The following is an 18,457-nucleotide window of genomic DNA, read 5'->3' as shown; positions in this document are numbered from 1 at the left end:
GACTTCTGAACCTTTTGTATGTAAAGCCAGACCCTAGAAACACACAAATGTGTTTCCTGGCAGACGCTACTGCTTTAAGCCGCTTTTCACATCACCGTTGATTAATTCGCTCTGGTTCTATCTGGGATGCAATCCATGCAGAAGGAAGGCAGAGAAGGTGCTCGCTGACATCACCACCTGCCAGGATTACATCATCTCAGCAAGGAGGTGTGGCTAGAACAAGGACTGCGTAGGGCCGTGTTGTGTATCTGACAAACTGATCTTCTGTGTAGTGATACAAGGCATTAATTAATAAATTCAGTTGTAAAAAAGGTGATTCTTTGAGGTTGCTGAAGCACTTTTGTGTGGTACCTGGGCACTGATCCACTCCTTGCACCGGATATTGCACCCAACAGCCTCCTCTCTGTGCAGTGGGCGTCAGAAATGGGTTGGCAGGAACTTCCCCCGGTTCAAAAGGGTTTGGTCCTGACCTGGGGCTAAAGCACCAACAAACATTTCTTTTCAAAGACCCAATGCAAGTCTCAAGGTTTTATTTTGGCCTTTATGTCTTTGATCAACAAACAGGCTTTTTACAAGAAAGGTAATTTTAAAACACATTATTCTAGGCCCGCAATCTCAGAAATCCTTTGCCATTGCCCACACTTCCCATTCCTTTCCAGCCACTTTCATGGGAAAAAGTTGAACTTTTTCTTTCTCCAGTTCCCCTGTCCCTGGAGTTTTTGGTTTTGACAGAAGCACTGATGGGCTTTACCTGCCTTGTGTGAACCCCTGCTCGTGGGCTGCTCTGCTCTGCTCTCCTCTCCTGGATCCCACACCCTGTCCCACAGGAGAGGTGATGATGGGAACAGGAGTCCAAATGAGCACAGGGGCTGCTTTTCCCAAGGACAGGTGAATGTTCTGGTAGGGGAGGGGGTTCTGTTCTGCTCATGAGCAGCAGTGCCAGGCAGTCCTTGGGATCCCTGCAGGAATTGCAGCAGTGACTCGGAGGCTTCCACACCAGTGGATGGCCCCTGCCTGTGGAAGCAGTTATCCCTAGAGCACAGCTTCCCACAGACAGGGAGTGGGTGAATGCGGGGAGCAGCTTCCTCACTGTTGGCATCTTTAACCAAGCCTCTCCCCCTCTACTCACCATTTAAGCTTCGCATTCCGGCTGTAGTCGTGCTACCATCGCACACGTTGTGAACAGCTTACCGAGGGGTGTAATGCCATCGGGGAATTGTCCTCGGAACAGCACAGAGCTGCCTCTGTGTCACAAACAGTTTGGAATTCACTTGTGAAGGTGTTGAAACCCAAAGCAGAGACCGGGGACAGTGGAAGTAAGTACACAGCTGGGAAAGGTGGTGATGGTTAGCCCTCCTCTGTGTGAAAGTTATAGCACCGTATGTTGAAAGCAAGGGGTGGGAGGCAAGGCTGTAGCCCATACTAATAGAAAACTATTCCAAGGCACTTCATGGATAGAAAAATTTGCCAAATATATATATTTAAAAAGAAGATGGACTTAAAAAATGATAACTTTGCTCCTTCGCTCGCTGACAGCTGAAGTGTGACCCCAGCTCACCCGTTCAAAGCCTGCGGCTTTACTCAGTGCCCCAAAGGTGAGTTTGAAGCAGGAGGTGAAAAACCCACCCCTTTTCTTGAACAAACCAAGCCATAGATTTTGGAATGATGCAAATTAAAGGGCCCAGCGTTTTCTCCGTGTGCTCCCTTCCCAGACAGGGTTTAGATAACACAGTATTAGGCAAAAGCAGCTTTGTGAGTGAACCGTTCATCACTCTGGCCTACCCGGCTTACAAAAGGATTCCCTTTCAGACGTCTCCTTCCTCCTCGGGGTTATGGGGCGAGATCACATTCAGTAAATGCTGTGAGTAACCTGGAGGTGTCACAGGGCAGCGTCGGGTGGGGGTCACAGCAGCCGCAGGGCTCGAGGCATCGTGGCTGTCCAGGCTGGCCCAGTCACTGGGTGGTGGCAGTAACAGCAGCAAGGAGAGGCTCCGGTCAAAGGCAGCGCCACACAAAGACACTGCAGGGGAAGGAAGTGAGGGAGGGGTTAGCTTGCAGCACCAAGAGAGGCTGTGTTAAATACAGGCATTATGGATCCACAGTGGCTCCAACTGGGGGTTTACCAGCCAGCTGCCACGTACAGCAACTTGGAGCCCGGAATGATGTGAATGTGCTTCCCTTTCTCAGGAGAGTTGCAGCACCACAACCACCGTGAGGGTGCTGAGGCACTGGAATGGGTTGCCCAGGGAGGTTGTGAGTGCTCCATCCCTGGCAGTGTTCAAGGCCAGGTTGGACAGAGCCTTGAGTGAGATGGTTTAGTGTGAGGTGTCCCTGCCCATGGCAGGGGGGTTGGAACTGGATGATCCTAAGGTCCTTTCCAACCCTAACAATTGAGTGTATGAGTCTATAACCAGCTCCTGCCTGAGGACCTCACTTTGTTTTATGCTCTCCTTACCCTCTGAAACAAGAAATCCCCTCTATAACCACTGGCCAAAGCAGGGCAGCTGATGAGCTTTGCTGAGCTTATGTAACTTGTGTCCTGCAGGGTGAGGGCTGAGGTGAATGCAGCCTTTGTTCCCCTGCAGCTGCTTTGTGATGGGAGGGAGCTTCCTGCTCCCACTGCGCAGCCCCTTTCTCAAAGCAAAACACTTCCTTCTCCTCCCTAACCCCCAAAGTAGTGGAAAATGTATGGGGGGTGAGGGGGGGTCCTTCATTACCAGCGTGACTGCAGGAGTGACAGTGGATGCTTTAATGTGGGAGAGCTCCTGCAGTGAGGGTTAAACTGACTGCAGCATCAGACCCGTGTCTGCTGCAGGCTTCCTGCTGGGGAGCCTGGTGTGGGCAAACGTCCATCAGCATTTAGGGCTCTGCTTCTGGAAAGCAGCAAAGCCAATCCTGCAGTCCCCGGCTGCTGTTTTCCTGCTGAGGAAGCAGTTATGAATACCTGCTGCTTGACCGCAGCTCTCTGGTACTTGCTCCTGTCGGGATTTGTGCCTTTTCATTTCCTACCTGCTTGGTTTGAGGGAGAAAAAGCACTTTTCTTCAAAACCCAGCTCTTTTGCTAGTTCTGCTTCGTGCTCTTTGCACGTCTCTCATGGGCTGTGTTTAACCACGTTTGGTTTTCATTCCTCACTCTGTGCTCCCTGTTTTGCTCGGCAGTTGTGTCCTCTGAGCAGTACTGGGAGCTCAAATGAAACGTGGGGAGTGAGAGTGGAGGGGAACCCGGCTGCAGTCACACGTGTGTCTGTGTCTCTGTGTGTGCATTTACTGGCCCTTTCTTTGAAGGAGAAAGAAAAGCCCACCTCAGAGCTCGGGCACCTTTTGCACCTCCTGCTCTTTGAAATGCCTTTCTAAATCTGTCCATCCCTGTGTTTGGCCGGAATTCCTGTCCTACCCTTTGCTGGGCAGGAGCTATTCAGTTATTTTTGTGTGACTGACACCCCCACCAGCTGTCTTTAAGTGGTCTCAATGTTCTTCAGGCACACGTGTGGGTCCTGTGCCAGCAGCCGGGGCTCCTTTTGCTACCTCTTGGTGCCTGAAGCCTCGGACCTCGGTGCTGGCCAGGTCTGCTGTGCCTCTGCCCACGGGGAGGAGGCAAACCAAGGAGCTACAAGCAGATGCTGCTCAACACAGGAACCCAAATGCGGGATGCTTTAGGCAGTAGCGATCACCTTGTGAGTGGTGCCAAGGAGGCAGGGTTTGGGTGCAATGAGCATGAAATGCATCGATCCCAGGGTCGGAGAGCCAAGCTAAAGCTGCCACCCAGGGGCAGGCTGTGGATGGGCCGAGAGGGGTGTTCAGTGCCCTGCTGGGGGCTTGGTGCTGAAGGGAGCACGCAGCACCTTGGGTCATGTCCCTCACCTGCAGTCGTCTCCTCCCGTACTGATCACGTACTTGTCGTCGTGGGAAAAGCGGATGTTGGTGACGTGAGCGGAGTGCCCGAAATACCGCTTGTGCTTGGCCTGTGGGGACGGACACGTGCAGGTTGGCACCAGGGCGACGGAGCTGCCTCGGGGAGCCAAACCCCAGCAGCTCCCGTGTTCTGAGCCCACAGTAACCCCAGCTCACTGCTCCCTCCTGTGTGCTCCTCCCTCCCTGCCTGCTGGAGGGTGGCTGCTCCATCACCTGCAAGCTGCTCACCTGGGGACCCCCAGCTCCCAGTGCTCCTGCAGCCATTCCTGCTTGGAGCTGCCCCGCTGGACCCCGCATTTGGAGGCCTTAAAACCACAGAGCAAGGTCAGGCTGTTCAGACTAGAGTGAACTATCCACTTACAAACTTTTCTGTGCATGGGAAATCAAACAGTTTCACCAGCCCGAAGTCGTCCCCTGTGACTATGTTTAGGCCAGCATGGGTCACACATGCACAGTTGACATCTGCTTTATCTGCGTTTCGTGGCCAAATTCCAATGACTTCGTCTCCAAGAATGCTGTTCCAAAAACAAGTTAAGAAAAGAGCATTAGACCTAAGGCTCACTCGCTGCTGCTCTGTTCCACAGCGTGGGGAGGCAACACAGCCCAGGGATAAATAACTGCTGCCTTTTAGAACAGTCTTTTCCTTCAAAATCATGGCACCGAATGCGATCTCATCACAGAGACCATCACTGGAATACATCTTTGTGTGACTCACAACATCACCTCTAAATCTAACCCCTCTCTGTCCATAAATCCTGAGGTTTACCTCCTGTGGACCTCTCTCATCATTTTATACAAGCAGCTACAGTCCCCTCCTTTCCTCAAGGACACACAGGGACCCCCCCAAGGGGATTTTTGGCAGCAGTGTTCTCTTAGCTGTAAGTTACGGAATGAGGGATGCTTGTTTGGGTGTGGAACACTTCCTAAGATACCTGTTCTTCCCTTAGATTAAGCTCCTTTATAATCATTCCTATTTACCTGCACATTTACTGTCAGATGTGTCTGCCCCACTCCCACAATCTGTCAGGAGTCCTTAGAAACAAGGTATTTGGGGCAGATCCTTATGCTTGGTAGCAGAGCAGTGGGAGGAAGAGGATTCTCACTTAACCTTCTCCTCAAACCACCTCTGTTACCACCCGCTCAGATCTCAGATCTGCCTTTGGCCTCTTCCACTTTGCACATGATTACAGTTTTGTAATCCTGTTGGGAGGGGCCCCTATAAACCTATGGCAGTGAATGTATTTTAATGATACCCCCAGCTCCTTCCTTCATGGGCAGCTCCTGTTTCCCTGCTTCCCATGCTGCTTGTGTTTGTTGATGTGGGATAAGGTAGCACCTACACCAGTGTGCCAGTGAAAGCAAAGCGTGAAGTGGTGCTGAGTCCCACGAGGGCAACAAGCCCCTGTGGGTGTCTGACAGCCCTCAGCATGACTGCAGTCATAGTTACTACAGACACCAAACAGCTATAAAGGTGTGTAGAGAGGTGAGTGTGGAAGACAGAGCTCTGGGGGAGTGTCTGTGTGCTCTGGCAAGTGAGCCAAACCCTGGGGACATTTCAAGCCTTTGGTTTACACAACCTGACCTTCATTCTGCATTAGAGCTGCCCCAACCAGTCAGAACACTGCTCTTAGTGCTTACCTTGTCCATGTAGCCCATGTGATCTTCTCTATTAAAGCAGGATCTGTTATCTGCTTCCCTAGCGGCACCTCGTGCACTTGGCGCTTATAGGCACCCGTTGATACCTGAGAGCAGGCAAGGAAAAAGCTGATGACTTTGCCATAAAGACATCATTGTCTACATTTGTATCATTTCCAGCAGTAATAGTCTCAACAGGTGAAATTTCCTTTTCCCTAATTAGCTACAATTCATTATGTGCAGCATGAAGTAATAACTGTTACGGGATGACAACTGAACGAGGTGCTCATGCACACGCTGCACAGCTGGTAGATTTCCTTTCAGATATGTACTCTCTGGTTTATCTCAACCTGATTTTACTGAATCACAGGAATTTCAGAAGGAAACCTCACCTATTAAAGCTGTTATAACGTGCATCCCATCCTGGGGAGGAGGAGCAGAACTGTTTCTTTATTAGCATAGTCCACAATTTCTTTCTCTATGTTGCACCCTCTCCCTTGAAATGAGACAACACTTTGCTTTTAGCACACTGATGATCTTCTAAGGAGCCTGGGCTGGGCTGGGATAGAGTTAATTGTATTCCCTGCTCATGGTAGCAGGCTGACCCTCACTATAAGGGAACTGAGCTATGTTGTGGCTATGGGCAGAGATGCAGAACGCAGGGGGAAGACCTGAGTATTTAGAAAGAGGACTATAGGGCCCTATGAACATTCTGAAGGCAACCCGAGTTATCAGCCCTACCTTGGGAGACTTAGAGGCACCTTGAAGTTCAGAGCAACTTTGGAAAGCTTCCCTTTGCCCCTTCTCACCTCCTTATTGTGTCTGGTAGCAGGGAAGTCACAGTAAATACAACCAAACAAGACGTACCTGGATGTACCTGCTGTCTGCAGAGAAGTCCATCTGTATGACGAAGCTTGCGATGTCTTTGCAGTAGCCTATTCGGTTCAGGGTCGTACCTTGAGTGAGATCATAGAAATCCACAGTATGTTCTTGTGAACCCACTGCCAAAAACTTGTTATCGGGGCTGATCCTGGACAATAAAACATGGGATGGGGGTAGAATTTACTCTTTCTGTAAAAGATTTTCTTTTGCTTCTCATGCTAATACAAGAGAGCAGATTTCTTCTACTGGAAAACAACAAAAACCTTCTGTAAGTAGCAAGACTGAATTCAAACCAAACCTTGATGCTCAAAAGATAAGTAGGATGGAGGATACTGTATGTAGTTAACTGATGTTAATGCATAAAGCACACGGCACGATGTGCAGAGTAACTGCTCCTCTGGGAGAAAGCAACAGGAATTACAATTTTAAAATGGTCTGTGATATTCATTCCCATATTCCCAGTTCCACAGCACACAAATTCCTGGCTATGTCCAAGTAAATATAACTGAATTAATCCCAGCAGTATGCAAGATACGGTATATGAGACACATAAACTTTACATATATGTAAATACAAGCTTTAGGTATTTATCAAGCTACTGGTTGGCCAGTAAATGCATTTCATGCTGTCACACAACAAATAGGGAGTTATAGAGAATCTGCACATCGGCTTGGATCTTGTGGCCCTTTTCTTGCGTCAGGGCTGTGCATTTAGAGCTGCAGCTGCAGTTCTGGCCTACCTGATATCCTGGATGGCAGATTTCCTGTCTCGCTTCTTGCCCCAGACCTTGAGGCTGTTCACAAGTAAAACCACGAACTCCCCGTTCTTCATGCCAATGGCAACCATGTCACCGTCGGGGCTGTATGCGGCGCAGCGCGCGGGGTGGCCCAGGTTCACTTTGTTCAGCAGTTTCTGTGTTAACACAAGCAAGAGGCTCAAACCTGCCCTGGGAGAGCTCCCAGAGAAGGGAAAGCTTCCAAACACAGGGGATGGAAGCCCCTGATGAGAACCAAATGGCTTGGAGTTTCCTCTAAATTTAAACCTGAAATTTCACATCAGAAATCACATCCCACCAGGCATATGTCTCAGAGCAGGCTTCAACGGAGAGATGTGACTCGGATGGGAGTTTTGGGTTTGTGACTTCATGTTTCACACCAGAAGGGACGCTCTTTATCAGAAAAGGCAGAAAAATCAATTCCCCGTTTTGTGTGAAAGTGATTTTGGCAGCTTCTGCAACTGCTGCTGAGGGCAGGGTTTCCATTTGATTCGCTGTGTGAAAACAGCCTGGAACACTCCTGCATTTTTCACCTATCTGACTGTAGAACCATAGAATAGTTTGGGTTGGAAAAGACCTTAAGACCATCCAGTCTGCCATGGGCAGGGACACCTCCCACTAAACCATCTCACCCAAGGCTCTGTCCAACCTGGCCTTGAGGTTCACAAACTGTACCAAATAGATCCCAAACTGTATTTGTGACCTATTCATTTTCCCATATTAAAAATGATCCCTGTTGGTTCAGGTAACTGCATTTTGAAGAGGTCTGTGTAGGCTCCCACAGGCAGAAACCTTTTTATTAGTTTTTTAAAATGTTCCATTTATTTGTTATTTTTAAAACTGATTGTTGGTATAAAACTTGACTTGGCAAAATAAATATCCTGGATTACACTACAGCATCCAACCTGGCCTTGAACACTGCCAGGGATGGGGCAGCCACAGCTCCTCTGGGCACCCTGTGCCAGCACCTCAGCACCCTCACAGGGAAGAGCTTCTTTATATCCAACCTAAATCTCCCGTTTCAGTTTGAACCCATCACCTCTTGTCCTGTCACTACAGTCCCTGAGGAAGAGTCGCTTCCCAGCATCCTTGTAGATCCTTCAGATCTACATCCTTCAGATACTGGGAGGACTGGAAGAATGTGACTGGTTCTAAAGAAAGCCCCTAAGGAGGAGGGAGCCATGTGGCCAGGAAGGCAGGCTTCGTGTCAGGGTCTGTGTATTAGTGACAGGACAATCTGTGTCAGCCGGTCTCTAGGCATGGAATTAAAACCCTTCCTTAATCCATGCCAGCCTGTGCTTTCAGATCAAAACAGGCCATGCACAACAAAAGACACTCCATCAGCATGAGGGTGTTTAAACTTGTGCCCAGAGAAGCTGTGGCTGCCCCATCCCTGGCAGTGTTCAAGGCCAGGTTGGACACAGGGGCTTGGAGCAAGCTGCTCTAGTGGAAGGGGTCCCTGCCCGTGGCAGGGGTTGGAGCTGGAGCAGCTGTAAGGTCCCTTCCAACCCAAACCAGGCTGGGGTTCTGAGATTCCCTGCAGATAGCTGTGTTTCTCTGCAGACTGCTTGCAGCTGGAAAGAGCAGCAGTGCTACCTCTGCAAGGACTCACCCTTCCACATCACCCCGGAGCAGGGCATAAAAGGAACCACACCAAACCAGGAGAAACACATTGCTCTCTTTATGTGGCTGTGCAAAGGTGCACACGTACTGCTGGAAATCCACACAGCTGTATAAAGTGATCATATTTTATTGTATACTTGTAAATTCAGCAGTACTCACTTTGTCAGACAGGTCCCAGATTCTTGCTGTTCCATCATTACTGGCAGAGATAAAGATGTCTTTTGAGGGGTGAGTTGCTAAGCCCCAGATTTCCCCTTCCATGTGACAGTCAATCAACAAGTTTGAAGCAGCATTTTTTTCCCCTACTTCAAGGATTTCTCCATCTTTTGTTCCCACTAAAATCTTCCCCTGTTCATAGGTGAAAAGAAGAATAAGAGACAGGTTCTCAGTGTAAGAGACAGAATAGATCCATAGCAGTGAATACCAATGTATTGCAGAAATACTTGTGATAACTCATCCTGATTTGTACTGCTTGTTCATGCAGCATCTTAAAAGTAGGAGATTAAACCACGGACACTCTCACATCTTAGCGTCTGCTATCATGTTCTGGTGTCACTGGTGAGTGCTGTGCTGGATTTGCACCTTGCTATTAAGGGTTTTAATTCAGAGCAGAGTGTTTAAATACAAACTGGTAAAGGGTGATTCTCATACCTCTGAGGTAACAAAATAATGCTGGGCAATAACAACAGGGGTTTAGGCTCAGACTGTTGAAGAGCACCTTGCTTCTACTCTAGCCACTCTGTCATCGTCTAAACTGTAAATACATGGAAAAAGCATCAACAGATACAGTTTGAAATTGGTCAGTGGCTACTTAATTAGAAACATAGAACATTCCTCAATGGTGGTGTTACCAAAGAGCATGTCAAATTCCTGAGACTTGATTTATGACGATAGAGTTCATTTCATGTGGTGTTAGGTTGGACAGCTACTCATCATATAAAATACCACTCCTGCATCATCACACACTCCTTTCACAACATTTACAAGTGCTATTTAAATGGATGCAAAAGTGCCTTTAGCATGTAAATTACTCAGTTATTTCTATTTTCCACTTCACCAAATCTTAAAGTCAACCGGTAATTCTCAGCATCAACTTGTTCTATTTGTGACTTCAGGAAAAAAACAAAGCTAGGATCCTCTCTGTCCAAGTGAAGCACCTAAGCTGTGCCCATGTTGCACGGGAAGCAAAGCTTGTAAGGCAGGTGCCCAAGTTCCTTTTGTCATTTGAAAAGAAAGGTGGGACACAGGGGTCCTGCCTTAGTGAAATATGTCCATACGCTTCCTTGATGACTATAGAGGAAAGGCAGGCCCCAGGTGCCAGAAGCAGCTCAAAGCCCTTCCTGAGCTCAGGAAGACACGTAAGGACACATCGCTGGGTAGGCAGGCAAAGCCTCCTCACATAATGCCACAAAAATCTCCCCCCCTGTGTCTCCCATCAGCCTCCACCAAGAACAACGTGCAGGGGTGCTGCTCACTCACTTTGCCCCTGCAGACGGAGCGCACGCACTCGATGAGCTGGCCTGTCTCAAGCTGGAACGCTCGGCACCGCTTCATCTCCTGGTCCCACAGCTTTACAGCTCCCCCTTCTTTAGTGCTGAAAAGAAGGGTGCTGTGTTACCCACGTCTCCCTCTGCACAGGCTACAATAAAGCCCATATGTAAATCCCACCTGTATTTTTCTGATTAAAAAATAAGACATACATTGAATCACATTCTGCTGTATCTAAGAGGGCTGGAGCATCTCCCATACAAAGACAGGCTGAGAAAATCAGGGTTGTTCAGCCTGGAGAAGAGAAGCTGCATGGAAACCTCAGTGTCTGAAGGGGGCTGCAAGGATGAGGAGAGGGACTCTACATCAGGGACTGTAGTGATAGGACAAGGGATGATGGGTTCAAACTGAAATGGGAGATTTAGGTTGGATATAAGGCAGAAGTTCCTCCCTGTGAGGGTGCTGAGGCGCTGGCACAGGGTGCCCAGAGAAGCTGTGGCTGCCCCATCCCTGGCAGTGTTCAAGGCCAGGTTGGACACAGGGGCTTGGAGCAAGCTGCTCTAGTGGAAGGTGTCCCTGCCTGTGGCAGGGGTTGGAGCTGGATGAGCTGTAAGGTCCCTTCCAACCCAAACCATTCTGTGATTCTATGACTCTATAAAAACACCTCACTATTGTGTAATGGAAAATAAATAATGTAAATGCCATCACACTTTATGTTTTGAACAGTATCTACTTTGCAAAAACCAAACTGTTCTCTTGTCACTTAATCTCAAATCTCTGCTGCCAAGACAAGCTTGGCAAATTTGTTACTTCAAGTAAATGAAAGAATTTACTCATCAGCATCTCCACTGGGAGAGGTTGTCTGTAATTTGCCAGAATTAAAAAATTAAGGAAAACCCACTTCTACCAGGCTGGCAGGAGCTTATGCAGGTGCTCATATCAATTGCTAGTTTGAGGTTCAGTACACCCTTTGCACATAACATGCATTACTGTGACCTTGAGTATCCTACTTATTAGTCCTTTACTAAGATACCTGTGCACATTACATCAGATTTAGACAGCAGCTGCCACAGGAGAGATGCCATTTATCTCTGGGAAGCATTGTGTATGCCTAGGGTATTGGATAAGCTGAAAACAAAACGAGAGAGAGAAAAGCCGTGCACTGTAGGAAGGTTTTGTATCTTACGGTCTCTCCTTCCCTCCTGTAACAATGAGTCCGTCTCGAAGGGTTGTGTACATTGTGAACACTGGCCCTGTGTGAGCTTTTGCCACAAGCCTGACCAGAAAATGGTCCTTCCACACGTAGACATCTCCATTTATGGCACCAGTAAATGTAAGGTTATTCTGCAACAAAAAGCAACAATCTCTGATATAATAAATTCCTCAGCAGTTTTGTTCAGCTTCAGTTAAGATTCTTTTAGCTACTGAATTTTCTGAGAAAAGTCAACTATGCAATGACTGCAGGAATTAAAACCATCTGCATTGAGGGAATGAGTTTAATGACTGCACTTTGAGGGTGTTTCTTTGGGATGTTATTAATCATGTGGGTGGAACACATTCACCTCATGCATCTATCTTGAACTTTCAGATGCGTGTGCTTCTTCTGGTGTGCTCATGCAGTGCCATGGCCCCACTGGTGAGGTGGACAGCAGGTGACCACTGCTGAATTCTAAGTGATGCTGATTTCTTCTTGGAGTACGTGTCGGGGAGAATCCCAGTACAGGTGACTGGCAAGCAGGATCTTCCAGATGTTGAAAATGAAGTGTATAAACTTAACTGCAGAACTAACTCAACCTGGTACCTGCTTTATGCACCACAGCAATGGCATAATTCCTGATAAAAGGAAGCCAGTGAGATTCAATCACACATACTTGAGGAAGCAAAAAGCACCCTGGAAGAATGACGTATTCTGATCAAGTTGAGCTCATCTGCTGGCTTTGAAAAGTACAGACAAGCAATTTGTTTGTTCTGTCATTATATTCTGCTTCTTATTTAAAATCACTTTTGGGGTCTTTAGTGTCCATTACATTACTCCTATTTTGTACTGGAATAATTCCACTGAACAGAAATAAATGTTTGGTATTAAGCATTTTTTGACAACACACTCACTTCTTTGGGCATAAAGATGAGGATTTGGGAGGCTAATTTTATAGTCCTGCATTGCACATATTAGCACTATTGTCCAGGGTGGGTCATTAGGAGTAAGGGGTTTCTTTGAATTGGTGATTTGTGTAATTTATGCCCAACCTGTGCAAAGGTAATTTCTGTAGGGTTTCTGGATGAAGCAGAAGCTATTTCAGACCTTAGTTAGGCTCATGGTAACACTGCTTTTTCCCTGTTAATATGTCCTGGTTTTACTAATGATGAAATCTAAAGCACAGTGCAAGGTTCCCTAATGACCATACTGGAGAGCAGAATATACTGGCACCATTAGTGGGATCACTGGCATATGTTGTACCAAATACTGTTAGTAGAAAAAAAGGTAGCAGAGCCTACCCACCAAATAACATCCCATTCTTCTGGGTTAGCTAGTGAAGCACCACATAACTAGCAAAGTAAAACCAGAAAAGCCATGGCAGCTGATGCTGCAGGTGAGCACAGACATGAATGAAAACCATTCACTGACAGAGAAACCAGACCCTGCTTAGAAAACTTCCATGAGGATGCAAAGGTGTACAGGTTTGAAATGCAAAGTTTAACCAAGAAGCAAGAGGTCGATGGTCTTGCTCTGTGTGTGCTGCACAAGATTTCAACAAAGCAAACTGACACTTGTGGTTTTAATAACAATGTATGATAAAAGTCTGTAGCAAGTCACTTGAACTCACTGCTCCGAAGGCCACAGAAAGCATGGTTTGCATTTTGGCATCTTCCATGGAACCAATGACTCCTTTCTTATAAAGCAAAGCACTGCCAGCTAATGTCCAGAACTTCATGTGTTTTACCCCAACAGACACAAACTGAGTGTCTGAGTCTGGGCGGAACTCTACCACGAATATCCTCTCCAGGTGTCCTCCCCTGCTGGCAACTTTAGCCCCTGTTTTAATTAAAGGATAAAAAGAAAGTTAAATTTACCTGCAAAGTTAAGCTCTGATGTGATTTTATAACATCAAGTGACCTGGGACTGGACTAGAGAACTGTGTCCCAGATGCTGAAAGCTAAGCAAATCCCCACATGGTGCATCCAAGATCTTAATTCATGTAACCCGTAAGGACCCTGGATGTGATGAGAGTTTTAGGAAGCTCAGATTGAGGTCTTCACAGCACGATTTGTCACCTTCATCAGTGAAATAACACCACAGAAATTTCGGATATCATCAGTGAGCTGCCCTCTGGTGAAACGCACAGGGGTGCAGCTGGGACACTTTCCCTCTCATCTTGCCCATTTCCAAAGGTGCTAATTCCTGTTTGGAATTCCCAAGGCCTATCTACAGCGTAGAATTGCAAGTTTAAGTATTTTAGGAAGAAGAAAATAATCTCCTTAATTTCACAGAATTTTATATTAAACAACATTATTTCCTTAACTTACTTTTATTTATAGTAGAAATTTAACACTGATTTTCTTGTTCGTATTATCTATCACTCTGCCATCTCCTTTAACTGGTTTTGTGACTTGAGGAGCTGTGATACTCAGAGTAATCTGTTCTCTGGAATACCCATCTATTCCAAAGACTTGAAAGGAAAAGCAAACAACTATACACAGTTCTGTCAGGCCAAAGGAAGATGATTCTTCCAGAGTTACCTTCTTGCCACCTCCACACTGTGATGGTGTGCTCTGGATCAACTCCCACAGAAACCAGAAGTTTGCCAGTTGCACTGAAGTTAACATAGTTGACCCCTTTGGTATGGAAGCAACGCAGCATTGAAATCGTTTGCTTACTCATAGCATCCCATATATGAATTGTGGGAGTTGTACCTACATGCAAAAAGATGGGATCAAAGAGAATTAATTCAGCATTTGGAAAGCTTCAGTGCAAAAGAAGCATTTTTCAAGAACATTTAACCTAAACGGACACTTGGAAGTTGAGGGGGTTTGTGTTAAGATTAACAGTACCCAAACCAGAAAATAATCATAATAGTTTGCAAAACACAAGGGGAATCATTGGATTTCATGAAGTAAGACAAGGTCTGAAAGAACAACATAACACTCATGAAGAGCCTCATGCAAAAGAAACTGTGGATGTTTCATTTGTATCCGCGGTTCACACAGATACAACGAGGAAACATGAGACTTCAACAGAACTCTGCTGGACTAAAATCCACAAACAAATCAGCCTTACCTGGGAATTCTGTCATATCACCTGCATTGTGAGAGCAATGGCAAATGAGGAAGCACCAAGGGAAAACAATAGGTGAAGTAAGTCATGTTTCTAATGCTGAACTGCCAGCATCAGCACCAGAAGGAAAAACAAAATTAAAAGTTTGAAAATGGATATGGATTAAATCAACAAAGCAAATAAGCAGGAATATTGTTGAACTTCTTTGGGTATATTGGCTTTTATACACAAATATTGCAACAATATTTAGTACTTTGAGGTTTAAAAGAAATGCTAAAGACATGCAGCTTTCACAAACTGTTACGTTTCGAAGTGGAATGAATCTGTGGTTATACAGAATCTCAACCATAACCAGAAATGCTGATTTCATGGGCTCTTGCTGACAGACTAAAAAGGGGGGCTGTAACAGTCAGTTTTTAACCCAGTATTTTGAACAGAAGCTCTGACAAGACACAGACTTTTGTGTTCCCTCAACATCCAGATTGAAGTGACAGCCCCTGGGTGCAGGTGGCAAAGCTGCTTTGTCAAGGTGCCATTTTCCTGCCCCTTTGTGAAGTTACTCACTACAGAAGTTACAGACTCAGGTCTCCTTCTGTGATGAGATGAATTCAAATGACACCATTCTTTTTCATGCAGTTAATTATATTAAGCAGGTTTAAGTGAAAGGCAACAGATCCTTTGGAAGGCTTGGGACAAATATCCTGCATTTCCCATGCAATGTTTACTCCTGCAAAAGGCACTAGGGAATGTAAGAAGACTCTTTGTGTAAATACTAAACACATAAATACACAGGGTCTCACAACTGGCCCCTTACATGTGCCATAACTTCTGTTGAGATTCCCCTCTTTTTCTTTCCTTTCCTGTACAGCTTCTGCACTCCTGCATAGGAAATTTTGATTCTTTTATTGTCACTGCTAAGCATTTTACTGCTAAACACTGCCTTGGATACAGGAAGGAATGGGAATTCTATAAATCACATGATTACAGATTACAGTTTATCAAGGTTTGCTTTCTGAAATATGATTGTGCTACAATTAACTCTAAAATCCAGTCACTCACAATCACAGGTGAAATTCAAATCACAGGAAAATCCTGAAGCTTGATTACGTCTTTAAAAATCAAAGAAAAAGACTGAAGACAATAGAACTGGCATGTCCTAGTAAAACTCCAACACAGAAAAGCCCAAAATGAATCAGTGCCCCTGATGATTTGTGAGTACAACATTACTATATGGAGAGTCACCTACCGATCTGGCTGGTAGCCACAATGTTTTTATACTTTGGGTGCTGATTCACAGTTAGGCAGAGAATGTCATCAGTATGCTCCAGGTAGAAACTCTGACTCCCTAATAAAATTCAAACATGGTTTTAATCACAACAGTACTGAAGGAAAAACCACCACTGAAGCAAAGAGTACTTGGCCTGTTGCTACACTGATACTGTGCTTTCCAGGGGTGGATGGGGATGGAACTACCTCAGCAGCTGCTGTGCTCTCTCTCCCAGGCAACATTAGCAGATGCACTATGAACATAACCATTAACACACATATCTATATATAAGAGCAGTATTTAATAAAGTAGCTATGTTCAGGGAACCAGGAATCAGCACAAGAATCATCCTGTAGCAACCTGTAACTGCAAGGAAAAGCCAAACTGGCAAGTGCAGGGTCCTAGTTCCCCAGTAGATCAAAGCAAAGTAGAGAGCAAGCCCTGTGAAGTCTGAGCTTTGCACTATCCTCCCATGGGCAAGGGCCCAAATAGAGCAGATGGGACAGAGCTTCCCAGCTCTGTGGGTCATGGTCAGAGGCCATGCTCAGACCAGAGTCCCTAAAGGTCACCAGATGTGACAGCTTTTCTGCCTCTGCCCCTGCTCCTTCTGAAGGCAGCAGGCTTTCAATCAGAAACCTTTTACTTGTAAAGCATTTTTCATCTCAAAGTGTTGTTTCAAGTTGAATTACCAGTAGAAAGATTTTGGACTATGCCTGCTGCAGCTGTGTGGAAAATAATATCAGCACCATCATTCAGGTAATGGAGGTTGTTGCGACAGTCGAATCCTCTGTATCCAAAAACATGGTCTAAAGCCAGCTCCTGGTCAAGTAAAACAAAGAGGAAGAGTGAAATGAAAGAAAGAACAAGAGATCACAGATTTTGCCTCACATAAGCACAGTTCTAAAGTAATCACATGAGCTACAAATACCTTGTAGAGGTGATGTGATAATTAAACTATAGTTTATCAGTTAACCCTGTTCTTTTACTCATTTATTGGGGCATGACATTCTCACAGACAATATACAGTGCTTTAATGGTCAACTAAGGCACTGCATTTATTTTACTATTTCTTTAATAATTCATCTGGCTGCTGTAAATTTCCCTTCAAAATATATGCAACTTATAAAACAGATCCAGATCTATTAATCCTCCCATCACAGTTTGACATCTATATAGGCCATTAGATCTTTGCAAGTGTCTTTAATTCTACTTTAAGAGTCTTCAAAAATCATTCTTTCAAACTACCAAGTTTTAACAGACCTAATTCTGACCTGAAAGTCCTTATAAGAAGCAAAGGCTATAAGTAACTTCACAATTAACACATTAATCAGAGGTGTAATTTCAGCATACAATAAGCAACTGCTGAGGAAACTTCCTCCAGGAAAACAATGGTGGTTAATGGGTAGTTGTTAAAGTTGCTTTTGTAGCCCAGAAGACAAGAGTTAATGAACCTGTCCCAGACACAATCACAGCTTACTTGGCACAATTCAAATGAGAGTGGCAGCCCAAGCAAGTGTTGCGAACGGCCCACACAGAACACAGAATATTCCTTGTTCAGCATATAGTGAGGCAATTCAGAAAGGCTGTTTGGGGGAAAAGGTGTGCTCCAAAGTAAACAAGCAAACCTCATCATGCAAAGTCCTGCATGTGATTTTCTCCTGCGTGAACATGCAGCTTCTGCCTGTTTCCCATGGGATTATGTAGTGAGTACAGGCTCGGCGGTGGATGCACATACACTCTGGGTCTACCTGCCTTCAAACTGAGAGACAGATGGTGGGTTTGGAGAGCTTCCTATTGCATGCAAGCTTTAAAACCCTCAATCTGAGGCTCTTCCTGACAGAGGCTGCTGTCTATCACATCTCCTGGTGTTTGAAAGCACTTCCTAGAAATCTCTTTCTCTTCTCTTCTACCTCTCCATGACTTCAGCAGCCCTCAAAACGGAGATGAATTTCCCCCAGCACTTCTAAAGCAAATGCAAAAAGATAAAGCCTGACCTCAACCAGTTTCTTTTTTTTGTTGATATTGTTCTTTTGCAGTTTCTCAGGTTGAGGAGCAGCTCTGCTAACTGGTGGCCTGAAACAAACAGGTACAAAATAGGACAATCAATATGCTTGAAAGCAAAATAAAGCCTCCAAAACCACAGCATGTGTTTGGTATGGCAACAAGAAATGGCCAACTGCAACTCTATCAGCTTAATGCCTAGGTTTTTTTTAGAGTTGACCAACAAACTGAATACAATCATATGCATGTTGATGGAAAGAGCAGAAATGACACTGATTTTGTGGGTGAGTGGCAGAACACCTTATGCCGTTTTCTAAAACCCCCATGATATAAATCCATAGGGAATTCCTTGAATACTAAAGGATAGTAAATTATTGCTTTCAGAAATGAGCTAAAAGATATTCTACAGCTGGCACTTGACATTTCCCCAACCTTGCTGCTTCTGAGAAACCCCACCATGAAACCTTGACATGACTTTATGAAAACCTTCTCCAAAATCATATTAAAGATGAAATGATTAGGTTTTGAACTGTACAAGTTATTCATCCGTGTGAAGTTAACAGGGACTGAGGCCAGCAAAGCACTTTTACATAATCACAGT

General features: G+C 45.5%; 1 protein-coding gene across 1 annotated transcript in view; it reads right to left on the bottom strand.

Moving 5' to 3' along the window:
* Positions 1-1,077: 1,077 nt before the first annotated feature.
* The window catches only part of EML6 (EMAP like 6), a 119,330-nt gene continuing 101,950 nt past the window's right edge, over positions 1,078-18,457 (bottom strand). Inside the window, 15 exon segments of the mRNA XM_062609103.1 lie at positions 1,078-2,020; positions 3,862-3,962; positions 4,274-4,427; positions 5,551-5,654; positions 6,415-6,577; positions 7,169-7,341; positions 8,987-9,175; positions 10,307-10,421; positions 11,502-11,659; positions 13,141-13,349; positions 14,054-14,227; positions 14,592-14,612; positions 15,835-15,933; positions 16,545-16,674; positions 17,850-17,928. Of these exon segments, the coding sequence (XP_062465087.1) occupies positions 1,996-2,020; positions 3,862-3,962; positions 4,274-4,427; positions 5,551-5,654; positions 6,415-6,577; positions 7,169-7,341; positions 8,987-9,175; positions 10,307-10,421; positions 11,502-11,659; positions 13,141-13,349; positions 14,054-14,227; positions 14,592-14,612; positions 15,835-15,933; positions 16,545-16,674; positions 17,850-17,928 (1,894 nt within the window). The 3' untranslated portion in view covers positions 1,078-1,995.

Source organism: Pezoporus occidentalis, unplaced genomic scaffold (assembly GCF_034315485.1).
Source record: "Pezoporus occidentalis ecotype Australia unplaced genomic scaffold, CSIRO_AGI_Poc_V1 ctg10, whole genome shotgun sequence".
Lineage (NCBI taxonomy): Eukaryota > Metazoa > Chordata > Aves > Psittaciformes > Psittacidae > Pezoporus > Pezoporus occidentalis.
Note: the sequence above shows the minus strand (reverse complement) of the source record. Positions and strands in the feature narration are given on the sequence as shown.